Source organism: Alosa alosa, chromosome 4 (assembly GCF_017589495.1).
Source record: "Alosa alosa isolate M-15738 ecotype Scorff River chromosome 4, AALO_Geno_1.1, whole genome shotgun sequence".
Lineage (NCBI taxonomy): Eukaryota > Metazoa > Chordata > Actinopteri > Clupeiformes > Clupeidae > Alosa > Alosa alosa.
Window position 1 is genome coordinate 15154441 of NC_063192.1, and position 19608 is coordinate 15174048.

General features: G+C 43.7%; 1 protein-coding gene across 1 annotated transcript in view; it reads left to right on the plus strand.

The window, feature by feature from the left end:
- The first annotated feature begins 696 nt into the window (after positions 1-696).
- slc6a8 (solute carrier family 6 member 8) overlaps positions 697-19608 on the plus strand; it is a 31933-nt gene continuing 13021 nt past the window's right edge. The window contains exons 1-7 of the mRNA XM_048240854.1: positions 697-1572; positions 9472-9603; positions 10192-10456; positions 11265-11397; positions 15541-15675; positions 16081-16184; positions 17011-17135. Of these exons, the coding sequence (XP_048096811.1) occupies positions 1275-1572; positions 9472-9603; positions 10192-10456; positions 11265-11397; positions 15541-15675; positions 16081-16184; positions 17011-17135 (1192 nt within the window). The 5' untranslated portion in view covers positions 697-1274. The remainder of the gene's footprint in view (positions 1573-9471; positions 9604-10191; positions 10457-11264; positions 11398-15540; positions 15676-16080; positions 16185-17010; positions 17136-19608) is intronic.

Consider the following 19608-nt stretch of genomic DNA (forward strand, 5'->3'; position numbering starts at 1 on the left):
CCTGTTTAGCCCCTGCAATTTGTCTAGAACCGCCACTGATAGTCACCTGACTGCTCTTGTTTATTTGGTTGTCAATAGTTTCTATGTGATTCCAAGCTGCTGAAAGATAAATGTGATAACAAATTTAAGTAAAACAGAATGTATCCTTGCATGCTTAACTAATCTCCTTTCCGAGTATGGAAGTAATCAGTCCTACACAAAGTGACGTAATTGCATGTGCTATTTTTATGGGTTACACTGAGACGGAATTCTTTTGCCATTAATACTTCCCCTAACATATGTCCTTGTGTTACACTTATCACGTGCCTTCAAAACACTGGAAGTGGCGAGACATAAGGTTGCATTAACCTATAATACATCTGAGAAATCACCATCCAATCAATTCAACATTCCGATGTATTTCCATATGTTTTCAAATTCAGTTGTCATTTTTATTTTTTGTCAAAAACACCTACTCTCATAGCTGGCTTATACTCTGTTTCATTTGCATATAGTAGTTTTTTGATGTGAACGCCAGAAGAGAACGAAGTATGAAAGCACCCGCTCTGGCGCTGCAACGATCGGCATAGCCACACTAAACTGAATGAGCCGCTGTATCCTTAAGCTGGACGGGGGAGGGATGAAATCCAAGTGACGTCCTTGGCGACATCTACCCTGTTAAAGCTGCGAGCGCCCTGCACTCAGTCAGACAGCGCACAGAGGAGAAGGCAGCAAGAGGCACCCACATACAATCATTAGAGACTCACGCATTTCTCAGTGAAGGAACGCAACAAGGAAAATGGTCTAGGCACGACATTTAAAGACAAAATCTGTGAATGTAATTACATTACATTCATAAATTGTGCGCGCAAGGCTCGCTTAGTTTTCCGTCTAGACACTCGTCTCCTCTTTGAGAGATACGTTCCCATGCGATTCTTCAGACTCACATTTAAGTGTTTCGTGGATTGTTTTTGAGGGTGCTGTCTAATTCGGTGTTTTTTTCTTTTATGAGCGTTTATAGTTTTCTTTGACATTATTTTATAAAGGAATTTTACAATCCTACCAACATCCCAGTTGCCAATTTCGCCAACAAATTTGACTGCCTGCTCATCGTTGAACGTATGACACTGCGAAGCGATTATTGAAAAATAAATTCTACCTACTGACTTGCATCCCTTTCAGGGACCTGAAAGGACCAGAACCTATAAATAAATAGGGTGATACTTTCACTCATTCCTTACTTCTCAGTGTTGTCTGGACGTTGAGGGTGTTTTGTTTACAAGTGCATAATTGGAATGGAGAAATCTTCTTTCAACACTGACTGCTCTGCTGTGAACGTGGTCCTAGGGGAAGAGAGGAAGGGTCACCTCATCCCTAATGGAAATGGACATCAAGGCGTAAATGGAACCGTTATTGGGAGCGCCGGCGCGGCCGGTGCTGGAGCTCCACCTGCGGTACCCACAGTGGGCAAGGGATACCCCGAAAGAGAGACTTGGACCAGGCAGATGGATTTCATCATGTCCTGCGTGGGGTTTGCAGTGGGGCTGGGAAACGTGTGGCGTTTTCCTTACCTCTGCTACAAAAACGGAGGAGGTGAGTTGTTTGATCTATAGCAGCAGCAATTCTGTGACGTTTATACCCCGTCCCATCACACTATAGCCTACACCATGTATCGCATCCCATCATATAGTTCGGTCATGCCCTTAAGTCATGTACCGTGACTCCCGAGATAACGCACTAGAGACGGTGGTACGTCAGCTGACGTTTAATTCTACGCACTAGCTAGAACGTCAGGCGTTTTTACTTTGTATGCCCACCGAGTCCTTCAGTGGGGTACCTCTGCAAGATGGAGAACGACGTCAGCACATCATTACCGCGACATCACATGTCTGCCTATTAATGGCAAATCTTGGGGTTTTTCCAGTGCTTTGGGACGGGGGGCGTGCCTACAGATCGTAGTCACGATTGCGTTTATGTTTCTCTGCCTTCTGTGCTGTTAGAATGTTTATATATTGCGCGATATGACCTTACCATTTTGCACCACTGAGTGACATGGTGCCAAATGTTAAAATATGTAACTGTATTTTTCTGTCTAATTTCAGTCAGAAGGTTTAGTGCTTTTGGACAACAGACATGGATAAATCACAGAACCAAAAGTGAAAAACGCTAAGCTAGAGATTTACCATAGATGCAGATACACAGATGGTTGAAGTTGCCATTGGTGTCTCCACTTTCTGTAAAGATTCTGTAGACAGTGAGCTTCCTGTGGATCATTATCATTTCAATGTATCACCGAAAGGGCTCTCTCTGAGTCACACATGCAGGACTTATGAGAAAGAGCTTTATTGTGTTTTTTTTTTCAGAATAAGAATGTCTCTTCCTATGTTCCAAATTGGACTGTGTCCAGAGTTTACTTAGGCTAATCAATTGATTTACATAAGAGCCCCATAAAAAGGCCAGTGATCGCAGTCATGATGTACACCTTTAATTAAATCCATCTCAGTTGATCCAACTAGGATTAATTCGGCAGTATCCCCAACCAAAGGGCAGTTTCCGGTAAACAAATCCCACTGTTCATAACCAAACAACAGCGCACATAGCCAGGGGTGTGTAATCAGAGGTAAAAGTAAGCAAAATACATGATAACATTTTTGTCTTGTGAAAGTACTGAAGTGTCTCTCGCACGCTCTCGCAAAAACAAGGAGTCACTTATATAAGACAAGATAATATTTCAGCACAACAGCTACTTCAACTCCTACACATCCATTCCACAGTGTCCTTCTAAGTCTGAGGTCCTCAGCAATAGTGGATTGCTGAATACTGTTAGTGGCCCAGAAAAAAAACCATATATATTCTTGGGATGCTGGAGGCTCCTAAAGAAAAAGGAAAATACAAAACCTATTGTTTTTTTAATTGCCAAATGCAGACATGCAAAACATTCCTCAGGTGTATGTCCCATAAACTTTGACAAACATACAGTCAGTTCATGCCCATTACAAAGATGGGAAAATAAATTTAGTTTTTAAAGATTTAAAGCTGATATCAGACATCAGACAAGTATGTAGTCACTTAAAAAAGTAAAAAGTAAGTAAAGAATAAAGTAGTCACACATTCACATTTTTATATGTATTTGAAGCCAATGTAAGGCTGTGTGGAGTCTCAGTAGCGTAATTAGTTTATTGTTGAGTCTGTAAGTTTCCCAAGGTGTCTGGACATGTACTTGAAATGGATATGGTTACACATCTGCATCTAATGATTTCCCTTATGATTTGAATTATGTACAGTTATAAATGTCAATAGGATGAGGCTTTTCCATTAGGGGCCATCCATCATTCATTCAAACAAATATAACTACATAAATAGTGGAGGTTGCTCTGGCCTCTCTCTGTGGTGTTGGTCAAAATGGATGTAATAGAATACGTGTAGTTACGATCCCTCAGAGCATGTTTTAAATCTAATTTAACTTATCAACTTCAATAGCAGCCGCATACTTGCCAGTCAATAATCAGTGTAACTGATTTTATGTGTCCATAATGTGTGTGTGTGTGCGCGCATGTGCATTTGTGTGTGTCTGTGTGTGTGTGTGTGTGTGAGAGAGAGAGAGGGAGAGAGAGAGAGAGAGAAGAGAGGGTATCTATTTTAACAAGAGGCTGTTTGGATGAAATCCATTTATTCTTGGTGATTGTAAAGACTGACCCTTTGAAAAGGCCAGTGGGGACCTGCTGGTGGGAAATATCTAGAGGGAACATCAATTCTGCTAAAACAATGTTTAATTCAGGCCAGAGGTGCCAGCGAGAGAAAGGCTCGAGGCTTGATGAGTGGCAGGTGATGTCTCCAGCCTTGTCTCAGCTCTCTTCTCCAAATACTTGCTTTGCCCCTTGCTGGGAGCTCTAAGGTAACATGATGATGTTTTTGCCGTCCATGTTGCCAGACTCAGTATGTGTCCTTTTCAAATTGTGTGCATACCACAGAGGCTACCAAGATCCTCTTGCCAAATCAAATCAAGCTGCCCCAAGTTGAAAAGGTGCTCTTCACACAGAAACGAGTTATTGTACCAACTATCAAGAAAGAGGGTAACACTTCTATGTATATTGGCTCCACGGGGTAATGAGAAAGTTTGTAGAACATTGTCTTTCATTTATTCAAATTGCTTAATTAATTTAACACTTTATTGTTTGATATAAGCTTTCTGATCTTATAGTATTTCCAGTGAACCTATAATGAATTAAGATAGGCAATTAAGTCATTAGTTTGGTGACGGACAAGCATTTGAAAAAATCAGCAGTCAGCATTTTGCCTTTTTTTCACAATGCATTTTATATAACCTCATACATTTTAGATGTCCCCCTCCACCTCATTAATAATTCCTGGGATGGTGCTTCCATGCACTACAGTAGGATTCCTTTTAATTGCCACGTGGTGCCCCACTCTCTTACACTATCACGATTCACACACAATAGGAAATGTTCAGAAATGAGTATCATAAAAGTGAGGGTAGAGAGAAAACTGCAATCAAGTTGTGTCCTTTGATGTGAGACCAGTGGTCGGATCACGATCTGAGGACTACAACTATAGTCTTGCTTTTAAGGGCGTCACTGCCATACGGATTGGACTTGTTTAGATTGGTTTGCGACAGAATTTTTCTTGTAATTTTTAATGTAAATTTGACCCTGGCATCCTGGTATGATGATGAATGGTCATAGAATTGAGGCTCCTATAGTAGTTGTAGAAATTAGTTTCCCTCCGGTGCACCATTAAGCCCTTTTGAAAGGTTGGCTGATAACACAAGATCCACTGCACCTCTCAGCTCAACATTGCTACTCCAAGTGCTGACATAAACACTGTGCGCTGTAGTCTCAGATGTTTTATTCTAGAAGCTGCATGAAGAAACACAGTGAAACGTAGGAATACAATTACAAATTCTGGTCGTGTCCCACTGATGCAAAATCTCGATTCTCCTTGGTTGTCAAATTTTTGAATCTAATTTGTCACTCACGCAGTTACCCAGTCGGCATTTTCATTTAATTAAGCTGACAGTGACACTAATACTAATGCTGACATTCCACTCTGAGGGTCGAGTGAGAGGTCTTCGCAGTATCAGTTTATCTTTCTTATCAATGTTCTTCAGTATGACCTTTGCAAGGACATCACCAAATAGGCCTATCTGTTTCAACAAAATCAGAAAAAGACATTTAAGAGACTGTTTGTCACATACATGAGGAGAGAACCAAATGACTCTCGGTCTGTCCATACTTGCATTGTGTTAATAGGAAGCCATCTCCGTGATGGATGCCACATTTTCCCCTCGTAGGAAGTTGAGAAGTTCTGTGGCTGAGCGTGACATTGCGGGGTTTTTGTCCCTCTCAGTGGAACGAGGAAGTGTGTGTGTGTGTGAGACAGACAGACAGGCAAAGGTGAATGAATTGCAGTGGTGTATTTGCTGGTGGCACTGGCTGCAGCAGTGGGGGGGCATTTGCCTCCTGAAAAGCAGCAGCAGGTAGCGTTAGCGCATAGCGTCCGCCAGCCAGGAGATTTATAGGGTCTGCAGTGAGCCCGCTGCTCGTCCTTGGCTGCAGCCCACAGAGGTCCGCTTACTGTACCCACATGCACTCAATGCACCATGCGTTCATGTCACCATGCGCGTCGGCACGTCCGTGCAGTTATGCCATCTGTGATTATTTTGCATGTCTAGAGTCAAAATCTGATCTCTCTCTCACCCCCCCACCCTCGACCCTCCCACCGTTGTCTGTCAAATGCCTTTCATCTTGCTTGCTTACACACTTCCAGTCCTGTGGAATCTGTTCGGTTATTGAAGAACTGGGATTAGAGGGCCGTTCACATGCAATGTCATTTGAGTGCTGATTTATTTCATTTGGGTCTCTGATTGGATTATGGTGGCCAGTGGTCAAAATCCACGTGCTGTTATGTGGCCTCACCTCAACGTCAAAATGGCAAGGCTACTGGCGTTGTTGTGGCCATCACTGAACTACTTTGAGGACTAATTGCTGTGAAGTTCTGTTGCCTCTTGTCCTGCGATATGCATGAGTGAAGGGGACACAGCTGACCTGTGGGTCGGGCGGCGTGAGAAGCGAGGCCAGCACGAGGTTGTAGTGTGAATACGGAGTTTTTTTGGCTCCCTGCCCTGACTGACATCAGCTCTTCACCCCACGTGGACGAGCGATTAAGAAGAGTGTCTGTTAATCTTTTAATCCCCCGTTTCTGACTGGAACCCAGGAGCGCTTTAGGGTTCAGGCAGGGAATGGTGCAACCCAATCTCGGGGCCTGGAACTGCTCATCATGGTCCGTGGTCACACCACCGCCACGAAAGGAAGAGTGGAGAGTATTTTATTGTCATCCCTCACTGTAATAGAGGCCATTTGTTATGGAAAAGTAGGCCATATACAGGTGCAACGCTTCAAGTGGCGCGGCCGCAGTCATAAAGTTCTTGCACGCGTGGTGTGTGATGCTGAGGTTCGCTGCTGTTGTTTGGTTTGTGTGTCCTCAACGCTAACCTTTGCCCACCGGTTTTATGGATGTTTGCCCTGGACATGAGGTTAACATTCGGGCTAAGGAGAGTCGATAAGTGCAGGGAGCCACTTGTTCGTAGTGTCTGTAGAGATGGATATTGTAGCCTCTGTTGCTGCCCCGTCAGTCTGGTGAGTTTATGGAGCTCTCTACTACCCTAACAGATTTGGGGGTATTAGAGAACTTCAAGGTGGCTGTCACTTTGCAGTATTGAAGTATGTTGACGGCATGGCCGGTAATCTCATGCTGCACCCAGTTATCTGAATATACCAGGGAATGGATAATTGGGTTGGCTTAATCCATCATAAGACGTTTAAAATTAGTTTTAAATGTGCAGGCTATGGAGGGATTACATTTGCATGTGTGAGGTGATTTAAGGAAATGGCCAATATTCTTAATCTCAAAAATGTATGCTTGTTTACATCTATGATTGGGTGGGTGTGGGGGGGGTGTGGGGTGGCAGAGGCATCATTAGCTGTTTCAGCGATGCAATGTGTCTCTGAGTCACAGATTTATTCCCACCAAACTGCCAGTAGTAGATGCTTACCAATCCCCTTCCTCTGAAGATGATAGCATGTGATGACTGCGGCGGGGGTCATATCCATGTGTTGGCGGTGTAGGAGAGAAGAGGGGGGAGGGGAGGAGATGGGTATTTATAGCATCATTTCAACACCACACTGTCTAATCACAGCCAGCAATTATTTGTCATTTCCCTCTCTGTCACTTTCTCCCCCTCTCTCTCTCTCACTCTCTCTCTCTCTCCACTCTTCTTTGAGCTTTCTTAATAGTGACGCTGTTAAAAAAAATGAGACCTCGTGATTGCCTGAGGGGGTGATGCAGCTGGTCTAAAGGAGCTCAGGTGGTGCGCTATGCACTGCACTCACTCGCTACGGACTGCAGCTTCTGCCCGGTGGCGGTGGCGAGCAAAAGGGATTCAGCGTTCACTCCTCGTCTAACGTTATAACCCCCAAGGCCAGGAGAGCTCTAGTCAGTTACTTAGCCCGTCGAGAATAGAAGGCTTAGCGTACGCTCTCTTTACTACAGCGTGCCTGAATGGGCCGGCTATTCCTGAGCGGCTCAGAGCAGTGCCACCGATAATTGCTGAGCTAATTAACTAAAAGTAAACGGCCAATGTGGGGGTGGTGGGATAAAGGGACAGCCATTCAGCAAAAACCCGTGTCAGTCTCAGTCTGACCCAGTGTTAATTCGTCTGGTGTCCTGCTGTTAGTTGGAGACGGGCCTCTGAAATATGGAGTCGTTTTCGTGTATGAGTGTGAGTGCCACGTGTCTTCTGCAGTGGAAGGCACCATCAGCGGGGAGATGCCGGGTTTCGTGGGGTTGGTTATGCGAAATGAGTCGGGAGTGTGCTTAGGTTTAAAAATGGCGGGATGAGCTCCGTCGGCATCCCTGAATCGCAGCATCACGGGTTTCAGCTCAGGTAGAGTGAGGTGCTTGTCTTCGCGGATATGCTTTTACTCCCCTACCAGGGTAAAGTCACGACGTCCTGCGCAGTGTGTTTGCCGTCTGTGCGACAGCGCGCGTGTGTGCCTGTGAGTCACCGGCATGCCGACGGTGCGTCTTATTTCCACCTCTTAGTGTGTGAGCTGGCAGTCACACGCTCATTCATCATCCAACAGGCGTTTCCATAGCGTGCTCTTTGTGTGCAAATCAGCTTCCATCTCCTCTCACCATTCTCAAAGCCCACGTCTACATATTTTACAGCCGTTTTCTTGTGCAACAAATGCTGAGGTCGAGGTGCCATAATGCTTCTAGTCATGGCAGCATTTGTTTCTGTAAGGCAGAATAGAATCTGTGCTGCACATTGTACAACCCCCAGCTCCCTTTGTGTGCAGTTTATCAAAAGGCTTCTATCCTAGTCATGGTCCCCTCATTCCGAACAGTAGGTTATGCTCTGTGAAAAGGAGCTCAGGCAAAGCTATTCATTCACCCAGTTCGGATTCCTCAAGTTGAACTATTTCTTTTTTCCAAGGGGGCTGCCATCTCCTTTATCACAGTACAGCTGTGTCGCGCCGGGTTAATATACAGCCATGCACCAGTGCTTCTGATATGCCCACTGCCTTTCTACCTGGGAAGACGGACGCAGTGATTATGTGCCCGAGCTCATTCCGTCGCTGCCCATTCGACCCCATTCCACAAACAAAAAAGGGGGTCACTTCTCGCCTTCAAGCATCCATCTTTAATTCTGCCAGCGAGTCTTTGGCTGTTGCTGCTAGCTTGCGGAGCCCAGCGTTATGCAACGGGTGGTGCTTTGAATAACTGGCTCTCAGCAGTCTCGCACTCGCTCTCACTGTCAGCCTGTGAGCTGGCCTATGGGCTCAGGAGGAGGGGGGCTTAGTGCCGGGGAGGGGGGTGTTGATGGTGGAGGGCTGACGTCATCTGGACCTTCATTGAGTGTGTGTGGCGCATTGTTCAATGGATAATCTGCATTAGGAGCCTTGCCGCTAACACAGCCGATGACCCTGCCCCCGCCCTCTTCTCATTGGTCACCCTCACTCCAGGCCCTGCCCCCTCACCGGAGTCCATGGGCTGCGGGAGCTGTCCGTCAAACGTAGGGGGCTAAGGCCTCATTGCAGATGATGGGTTTGCTGTGCATTCACAGCACAGCTTCAAGGATGCTGGCTAATGCAGCAAACAGCATTACATGGAGCTTGTCCGACTCTAGAGGGGGCTTTCAATGACTAGCCTGTAACAGGAGGACTAGTCTGTGCCTCTCTCCTTCTCCCTCCCTCTTTCTCTCCTGCTCATACTCAGTCCCAATTAGTGCTAAAGCACATTGTTTCATCGTTCTAAATCATTTCTGTACACCTCTTCTTGCCCAAAGCACATATAAAAGTGCTAATGCTAGTAAATGAGACATAAATACTTAAGAGTCTTGTAAATAAAGTGTCTTAATGAAATTATCTCTCTCTCTCTCTCTCTCTCTCTCTGTATGTGTCTGTTCCTCAGGAGTGTTCCTCATCCCGTATGGACTCTTCATATTCCTGGGGGGTATTCCCATTTTCTTCCTGGAGATTGCTCTGGGTCAGTTCATGAAGGCTGGAAGTATCAATGTTTGGAACATTGCACCGCTGTTCAAAGGTATCTGATTAATTTCTCTCTCTTTCACCCTGTTGGAATATGCAAACAGATGCATATTTCAAAACACCTCACATGCCCACGGATCTCACAGTTTTGCAAAGCTGTACTGGAAATGATGCTTAGTACTTACATCAGAATATACTTGTGTCCAGTCAGTCAATATGCTGTCCATATAATGCATGTGCACCATCAGCATCACAGTCTTCCCTGTTTCCATAACTCATTAGTGTAAAAGCCAGACGTCTTGTGCTGGCATAAAAGAATCAGCTGCTTTGGCTGGTAATTTATCATAAGGACATAAGGAGCAACATCTGTAGAAGTGGGCAAAAGCCTATTGTAGGCTATAAATGGGTTATAAATACTTCCCCTTGACAGCCGTTTTTGCCCTTCACATCAGACTTGTCCCTCCATTGTGAGGCTCAGAGCAGCTATATGCTTCAACTGAATGACAGAACAGTTAGCTTCTGTTCAGAGCACATCTCAGGCAGATCAAAGTCACTGACATTGCCAAGAATGATTCACTATCCATCCTGCAAACTCTGAAGTGTGTACGTTAACTGGTCCACTCTCCTCCTGTGTCTCCCTAAGGACTGGGCTATGCGTCCATGGTGATAGTGTTCTTCTGTAACACTTACTACATCATGGTCCTGGCGTGGGGCTTCTACTACTTCATAAAGTCCTTCAACAGCACCCTACCGTGGTCCACCTGCGACAACGAGTGGAACACGCCCAGTTGCATCGAGATCTTCCGCCACGAAGACTGCAAGAACGGAACCATCGGCAACGCCACCTTTGGCAACATGACATGCGAGGAGTTAGCAGAGGGACGCTCTCCCATCATCGAGTTCTGGGAGTGAGTGTGTCCGGTATTCATGAAATTGTTTCGGACAGTAGTCAAGATCTGGCTTTTTTGAGAATCAGGCGTCAAATTTTGATGTATAAGTTGATCGTAAGTTTTGAACAAAGTTTTACATTTTTACTTTGAAATATAGGGGTGTACCACAATATATATGGAATTAAGACACATTATTTGACCTGCCCCTCCACCCAAGCTGAATCTAAGTTTGATGAATCACCATAATTCCTTTCTGGTAAAAGTGTTTTTCTGCATTTGCTCTGATTTTGTTTGTGATTGTGCTGGAGTGGCGTGAAGGTCATCTCCTTCTGTCTGGTCATGTGGCCCTGAGGAATGTGTATAGCACAGCATTTGCTCTCCGGCTCCTGGGGGACTGGCTTTGAGATATGAATATGTGTCAGTGAAGGTTGAAGCCATGTGCACACCACACACACACACACACACACACACACACACACACACACACACACACACACACACACACACACACACACACACACACACACACACACACACACACACACAGACACAGACACACAGACACACACAGAGGCCAAGGATACCAGCACCGTCCTTTACGACACGTAATGTAACGTGTCATCAAGTTACAGTAGTGTAGAGGTCAGAAGTAGCATTCCGTGGTGTAGAAAGAGCCTCCTGCTTCCTTTGTGACAGGAGGCCTGAATGAGGGGATTGTTCTGGGATGAATGAGGGCCTGTCCACGGTCACAGGTCCTGAATCTAATCTCTCTCTCTTTCTCTCTTTCTCTCTTTCTCTCTGGTCTTCTCCGGTGCGCCTCCCTAAGGAACAAGGTGCTGAACATCTCGAATGGCCTGGAGGAGCCGGGCGCCATTAACTGGGAGCTGGTGCTGTGTCTGATGGCCGTGTGGATCATGGTGTACTTCTGCGTGTGGAAAGGCGTGAAGTCGACTGGAAAGGTAAAACGCCATCGCCAGGCCCCCCTTCACACACACAAACACGGCTGGTCTGAACGCTCTGTTTAGGATATTGGCATTGCAAGGTAACATTCTCTGAGTTGTTTTGGTGAACATTGTTCAGAACCCACTACAATATCGCCAACTTTTTTTACTGTAATCATATCTGATGCATTCTGTTTGAAGGGACTGTTTGGCACTGCTGTGGGTCAAATTTGACAAAAACTTTCACTAATCAACTTTGACCACACCTCTCTCTCTCTTTGAAGCATCTATTTTTATGCAACTATTTAGTGTGCCCACGCAGCCGTTTCTGCCAGCAATTTTCACTCTCAAACACACACACCTGCCTCCGCTTCCTCCTTCCTCACTTTCTTATCTTCCACCCACACACACACACACACACACACACACACACACACACACACACACACACACACACACACACACACACACACCAATGGACTAAAGCAGAGAAAAGCTGATGATCTTTGTGTTAGGTATGATCACAGGTAAAAAGCAGGGGGCAAAGATCTGAGCCAAAAAGCTTCAGAAGCTGCCTTCTTGGCTTCATTCACACTTATGTAACAGCACTCTAGCTTGCACACACACTGTCCTCTCCCTCTCCCTCCTCTCTCTCCCTCTCTCTGTCTCTCTCTTTCTCTTTCTCTCTTTCTCTCTGGTCTTCTCGGTCGCCTCCCTAAGGAACAAGGTGCTGAACATCTCGAATGGCCTGGAGGAGCGGGCGCCATTAACTGGGAGCTGGTGCTGTGTCTGATGGCCGTGTGGATCATGGTGTACTTCTGCGTGTGGAAAGGCGTGAAGTCGACTGGAAAGGTAAAACGCCATCGCCAGGCCCCCCTTCACACACACAAACACGGCTGGTCTGAACGCTCTGTTTAGGATATTGGCATTGCAAGGTAACATTCTCTGAGTTGTTTTGGTGAACATTGTTCAGAACCCACTACAATATCGCTAACTTTTTTTTACTGTAATCATATCTGATGCATTCTGTTTGAAGGGACTGTTTATACTGCTGTGGGTCAAATTTGACAAAAACTTTTCACTAATCAACTTTGACCACACCTCTCTCTCTCTTTGAAGCATCTATTTTTATGCAACTATTTAGTGTGCCCACGCAGCCGTTTCTGCCAGCAATTTTCACTCTCAAACACACACACCTGCCTCCGCTTCCTCCTTCCTCACTTTCTTATCTTCCACCAACACACACACACACACACACACACACACACACACACACACACACACACACACACACACACACACACACACCAATGGACTAAAGCAGAGAAAAGCTGATGATCTTTGTGTTAGGTATGATCACAGGTAAAAGCAGGGCGCAAAGATCTGAGCCAAAAGCTTCAGAAGCTGCCTTCTTGGCTTCATTCACACTTATGTAACAGCACTCCTAGCTTGCACACACACTGTCCTTCTCTCCCCTCCCCCTCTCTCTCCCTCTCTCTGTCTCTCTCTTTCTCTCTCTTTCTCTCTCCCTCCCTCTCATCCTAGGAATGATCAATGTCAGCAGAGTTCAGGTTTGTAGGTAGCATCTACATCAATGAGCAAAATAGGCTCTTAGACTCCCAAGATTCAATTGGGAAAATGAAAAAAAATATGGCACTATTTAAATTATACGTAAAATTTTATTTTAAAAAATGTATTTAAAAAATACGCAAGCTTTATTTGCTATTATGTCCCAACCACATTTCATGCTTAGTCCTGACTCCAGTATCATAGAGCAACATTGAAGCATCTGTGTTGCTTGTGTTGGTATTTTTCATTTGCTCTGTGTGTAGTCCACTCCATATGTGTGTGTCCTTAGTGTAGACGAGAGACATTAGCAGCCATGTGGAAAGGCACAGAGAGGCCTCGGCACGTAAAGCCACAGTGTTTTAATGAGATCCCATCAGTCAGGCATCAGGTGTTATCAGCTGGACAGCAAATGGCCGTGCAGCTGGTGACTCCTGTCTCAGCTGTCAGCTAACGCTCATAATCCTCCAGCACCAGATTCTCTCTCTCTCTTTCTCTGTCATGAGTGAATGAGAACACAACACAATCTAGTTGTTGATGTTTGTGTGTATTTTGTTGTGTTTTTTCTTTTCCTAACCTTGGTTCAAGCTCCACCCTCATTCACTGCCGCTTGCCTCGCTATAACAGTTGAGGCAGTGGGTAGCTATGGCAACTTCATTGGCCGAGGGGGATGGGGGGTGAGTGGGTGTGGCTAAGAAATATTACAAAGTGCCCTGTCACAATGCTGGTTCGTGATTGGTGGGCTGAGGTGGATTGTCTGCAGTGAGACGTGACCAGGCTCTCATGCAGAAGGCTACAGCCATCTTCTTAGCTCAGGAGGCGGGGTCACACGAAGCCCCTCACAAATGACTCCACTTCTGTCGCCACTGCCGGTTTACTCATTCAGACTTTTGTTACAGTCAGTCATAAATGCCACAGATGCTGAGTTGGTGTGTACTAGGGAGTATTGTGTTTCCTTGATGAGATTTGTTTAACTCAGAGTGCCTCGTGTCTCCCATTTACCATCACACAATATTCCTATGGAGTATAGTACAATCAGAGAATAAAGACATGAATAAAGAAATCATGAAAAGAAATGAAAAAAATCCACAAATCTGTAGTAATTTAGCAGATTTTTTTAAATTGCCGTATATATGGTGTCTTGCCACAAGTTAGCACAAGTTGTTAAGCCCCCTTCTGCCAGTATGAGGAGGTATTAATGTCCTGGTAGCACAGCCTTCCTTGAGTGTTTTTTCAGGAAAAATCTAAAGCATAGATTTTGGCACGTGTCCAAGTGCCTTTAAGGGCATTGCAGTTTGCAGATGGACAGCACCACTTTCATATCCCATTGAGATTTTTTTATTTTTAGGGCTGCATTACCGCATGTGTAATACGCCATAGCTATTAGTAGCCAGCGTCGGGGGTCTGTTTCAAAGTCAGCCGGACATTTTCTCCCCCCACCCCTCCCCCCTGGCTGTCTGTCTCTCTTTCTCCTCTCTCTCTCTCTCTCAGCTTGGCCCTATTCTCTCTCCTCGTGTAGAATGTGGAGCCGAGAGAGAGATAATCTCATTTCCATTGATTCATTGTTCTGACTCTCCTGTGTCTGTGTTGTTGAGTCAATGTCAGTGTGCATTTAGATCCCATAGAGCCTGTTCTCTCCCGAGTACTGCCACAGCTCTCCCTATTGTTCCTCTATTCTAGAATGGTATGGCAGAACACCAAGCGATCCGAAGGAGATTGGAGTTTGAGGTAGATGGAACAATAGTCGACTTTTTTTTTTTTTTGGGCTCTTTTGAAAAGTCCACTCTGTCTCAGATGCCAAACTTCGCCTCTCAAGGGCGCAACGCCCTCCGCCACCGCCCGAAAGAACAAGACGACTCCTGACCGCAAGCACAAAATGGAGTCTGAATAGCAATGATATTGAGTTCTGTGTTTTTCCGCAAAAACAGAGACGTGGCACTGGACAGTTGTCCTAGTTTCAGACCAGCATATCTCCAAAGTAGTAAAGGCAGGGCTAGTAAAAGAGGTGCCAAGTCAGGTGTGTCTTAACGGGCACAGGTCAAGGTTGCGGTGTTTGAAGTGTACCAGTGAGCAGATAAACACTTCCACTTAGGCCTATCTTTAACTGCATTGTTATCTGTGTGGCGAAAGGCCCAAGTGATGAATTACTCCTCTACAGTCATAAGACTTGCTTTAATGACTAGTGCCTCTTGGCAAGTAGTCAAAACATAAATGTTCAGTGAATCAGAGTTATACAACATAATTGTAACATTTGCTGACTTAATTGAGTTATGCCATGCTTTTGGTGTGCACAAAGGAGAGCTTTAATGCGACAGTAGATCTTAATGATTTCAATGACAGCTCTTTTTATTGGTTCTGAAGTTTGATTGTGATGGACTGTGAAGTTCAGTTCAAGTCATTAAACATGACAATTTTAATATTTATACTCTGAGCAATTAACAACAACTTATATAGCGCTTTATCAATGCACCCAATGCGCTTTACCGCTTTAACCACCATCATCAGTATTGAACTAATGGAGTGTTTCATTGTATGTATGTTTTGAGATTGTTATTCATGTTCCTGTCCTGTTTCTGTCACTGTGCTCTCCTTTAGATTGTGTATTTCACTGCCACGTTCCCGTACGTTGTGCTGATTATCCTGCTGGTCCGAGGGGTCACTCTGCCCGGGGCCTATGACGGGATCATGTACTACCTTAAGCCTAACTGGTCTAAACTCGCAGAGCCGCAGGTAAGATCATTACGGCCCCGCCAAAATGATCCGTTTGTGTAAATACAGCATCATACCCCTGAAGTTCGGTAAGATGCATGTATCGCGCTTGACTGAAGTGGAAGACTGCTGTTATAATTGAAGGATATTAAAACACCATTACCATAATTCCTCCCTTAAGGAAATGAAAGTATTGTAATATTCACCATGTGTGTTGGTACGAATACAATTACAACGAAGCCTGAGGTTCAATGTTTCTCATTTAGTGCTCCAGAGAGAGGTTTAAATTGCAACGCATCCTGAAGGAAATGCTATTTTTGTCTGTGTTGCTGCAAATCCACTGGATTGCAGTATTCTTTCGTAGTCCAATTCCTGTGTGACTTGAGGTTGTGATCTGAGAGCTGATTGCTTCTCTGTCTTTGCCAGGTCTGGATAGATGCCGGCACACAGATATTTTTCTCCTATGCCATTGGCCTGGGAGCTCTCACTGCTCTTGGCAGCTACAACAGATTCAACAACGACTGCTATAAGTAAGTCAGTGTTGGAATCCATAATATACCAGCTTTGGTTGTCCTTGGCTGACTGTCATTGTTTTGTCAAGATGGGACAGAGGAATATGTGTCAATGGATGACAGTGAACATAATCTGCCATCTGATGACTGGTGCTCATATTAAGTTGTGTACAGCTTTTAGCATATTTTCCTCTGGAAGTCTTATTACAATTTCAGTGAATAGTTGAACCAAATACAAAGCCAAATTCAAATTTAATTCACACTCAAATAATTACTATCGTATGTGTTTTGCACTGCTGATAACTGATCATTGCTTTTTAGGCTGTACAGTACAGTACAGTTCTGTACAGTGAGTACAATGTAACCGAGATAATGTAACTGGAGTAGCATACCGCTAATCAAAACGGCGACTCTAATCCTAACAAACCTCTCCATTCAGAGCAAGTAGCACATAACTGCATTGCTGCACACAAGGTGGCAGTATTGGAAAAAATCATGTCATGCCCAAATTAGGTGGAAAGGAAGAGAAAATTATCAGTTATGACATGTTTAGGAATCTGCAATGTTGTATTGTTATTCTGCACATTCCCACCATAGCTGAAGGCAGGCAGTTTTATATAAAAATGAGTTAGCATTAGCCAATGTTTAGACTTGACTGGACAGCTACCATGTTGACATTATCTATTGTTATGACAAGATGATGTTACAGTGTGGAATATACACACACACAAAAATGAACAAAGATTTTAATAAGACATCAAACTAAATACACAGCCAAGAGGTAATGTAGTGTGAACTCCAACTGAGAGCACGTCTAACCTGCGTATTCTGTCCTGGTATACAGGGATGCGTTTGTTCTGGCCCTGATTAATAGTGGCACCAGCTTCTTTGCCGGCTTTGTGGTCTTCTCCATCCTGGGCTTCATGGCCTCTGAACAGGGAGTGGACATCTCCAAAGTAGCTGAATCAGGTACAGGTTCCTGCTCATTCTCACAGCTCTCAACTAACCAAGGCATTTATGTCAGCACTGTGATAATAGTTTGTCATAGATATACTGTTAGATACATGTCATCTTTGCTATAACTGATGTTGCTTGTTTCCTGTATGTTGATGGTCTGTTACTTAAAAGGAAATGTTTTCTTGCCATGTGAGTCAAATAGTTATTGACTGTTTTGAGTAATTTAAAAACAGTAGCGGCCATTTTCTTGTGCCACAAGAATGTTTCTCAATGTATCTGATGAATAATTTAGCTCTATATCCAGTGCTTTCCAGTTCACATAACTGATTTCTAGTTCAAGTTCATGCCTGTGTTGAGATGTTTATATTATTCATGATATTGCTTTTCTGAAACAAAGAAGTCAGAAATATGATGTTGCAAAGAACCTGCTTGTGCCATGTACAGGAAAAATGAATGTTTTATAATGCTAGGGGTGTATTTCTGTAGCCTACTATTTTCGGATGCCAAAATAATTTCCTGGTTTTCTTTGATGAGCAATCAGGCTACAGTATTTTTTTTTGTTTGTTTGTGTGAATGTGTGTGGGTGTGTGTGTGCACAAAATAAGGTGAAACACATTCTATACTAGATCATAATGACGAGAAATTGGATAGAGAATGTTACATACTGGATTGGGTTTGTGTGTGTGTGAGTGTATGTGTATGAATGTGCATTTATGTACATGTTTGTGTGTGAATGTGTGAGGAATGTGTGCATTGTATGTGTGTATCTAAATGTATTTGTGAATGTGTGTCTTTGTATGAATGGGTGAATTGTGAATAAGTTGTCCAGTGTTAAATGAGTTTCACAGACACACTGTGGTTAAAAAATGAAGTGGAACTTGCCATATTAGATATTATATATGCTCATATTTGGCTGAGACTAGTGAGAACAGCAGTAAACAGGAGAAAAAGCTGTCAACGAATTAGCTCTTTGTATTAGACAAGTTGTTACAACATATATAGTGTGGAACTGATTAAAATAACCTTTTTACTAGCTCTAACCTCAGACTACATTAGCCCCCATTAGCTTAAGAGATATTCTGACTAATGATGTTACTACTACTGAAAGTATGGCATGCTACTGACCAAGGGCATGATCAAGTGGTGATCTGGCATGTTGGCACTAGTTATTCAGTGTAATTCATTGTGCATCTGACATGTTGGGGTAGAAAGATTCAGCATCATTTGGGATATTTTATGCTTTCATTTTACAATTTAATGCATTTGATGTATTCAACATCTTTATTTTCTTTACTTGATGACTCTGACACAATGCTGAATTGCATATTAGAATTGACATGCATACCTATCTATATATTCATTTTAAAGCAGTTGTCCAAATAATGCTGTAGATCTCCTGTTAAAGGGATAGCTTACAATATCTAGCCTGGCCCCACCCCCTAGTATCTGCACCCATTTTCATTTCACTGAGATACTAGTCTGGCTACTCTCAATGCGTTTACGTTTCCCCTCAGCCAATAGGATGGAGGGCCAGTCAGGGATGATGTTCAATTCAAAATCAAAAGTGGCTGTGGTAAACGGTAGTAGCAACGCCTGCTAACATAAAACAAACTCAGTCAAAAGAATGTATAAATGTATACAGCAAAGGTAAATACATTATTTCCTGACTGCCAATGTGGTGTATTATCAGTTTTTGAAGGTTAGGTGGAGTAAGGATGTTAGAAATCCTCAATCAATGTGATTGGTTAGGCTGGAGCAATGATTTCAAATGTAACGCAAAGTCTACGCCCATTACGATGCTAGGGTTGGAAACATTTCCAAATTGTGAGTACTCTCACTCTTCACAATGTGAAACAAAGTAGTGAGTCTGGTGAAGTTTACCCCTCAGAATATTCGGATCATCTACTTACCCTCATGCCAGTAGGAAGGAGTAGTTTGCGTTTTTGCCATGAAAGGGAAAAGGAGGAAACTACAAGAATCTCCTACTACATTTGAATCAGTTACCATACTCTCATTGTCGTCATTTGTAGTCATCAAGGCTTTCTTTTTCTTCCTTGTTACTGAGATTTCCTTTTCCCTTCTACAGTAAAAACAATGCACAAAATGGGTGCATCAGTATAGGTAAACTATATCTTTAAAATTCCCACAGTTGTCACCATTTTCAGCACAAATATGCATTCAAATGCATAAGCCTTTTAGTGACTACTTCACAAATATTGCGCTGACAGTGTAAGCGGTCACCTTCACAGTGACCTGGCCTGTAACATAGACGCCCTGAATCCAGACCTAAGCATCCATTTCTCCCACAAACTGTCTCCTAATTGAAAAATGATGGTAGCATTTATATATTTATTTTAAAACGTTCTCAAAATAGTTACTGCTTAACACATTGTATTGCTCATAGATTCAACATCATGAACAATTATGTCATTGGGCTTGTAAAAAAATGTATGATATGGTAAGCATGCAGAATCAAAACTCTCAA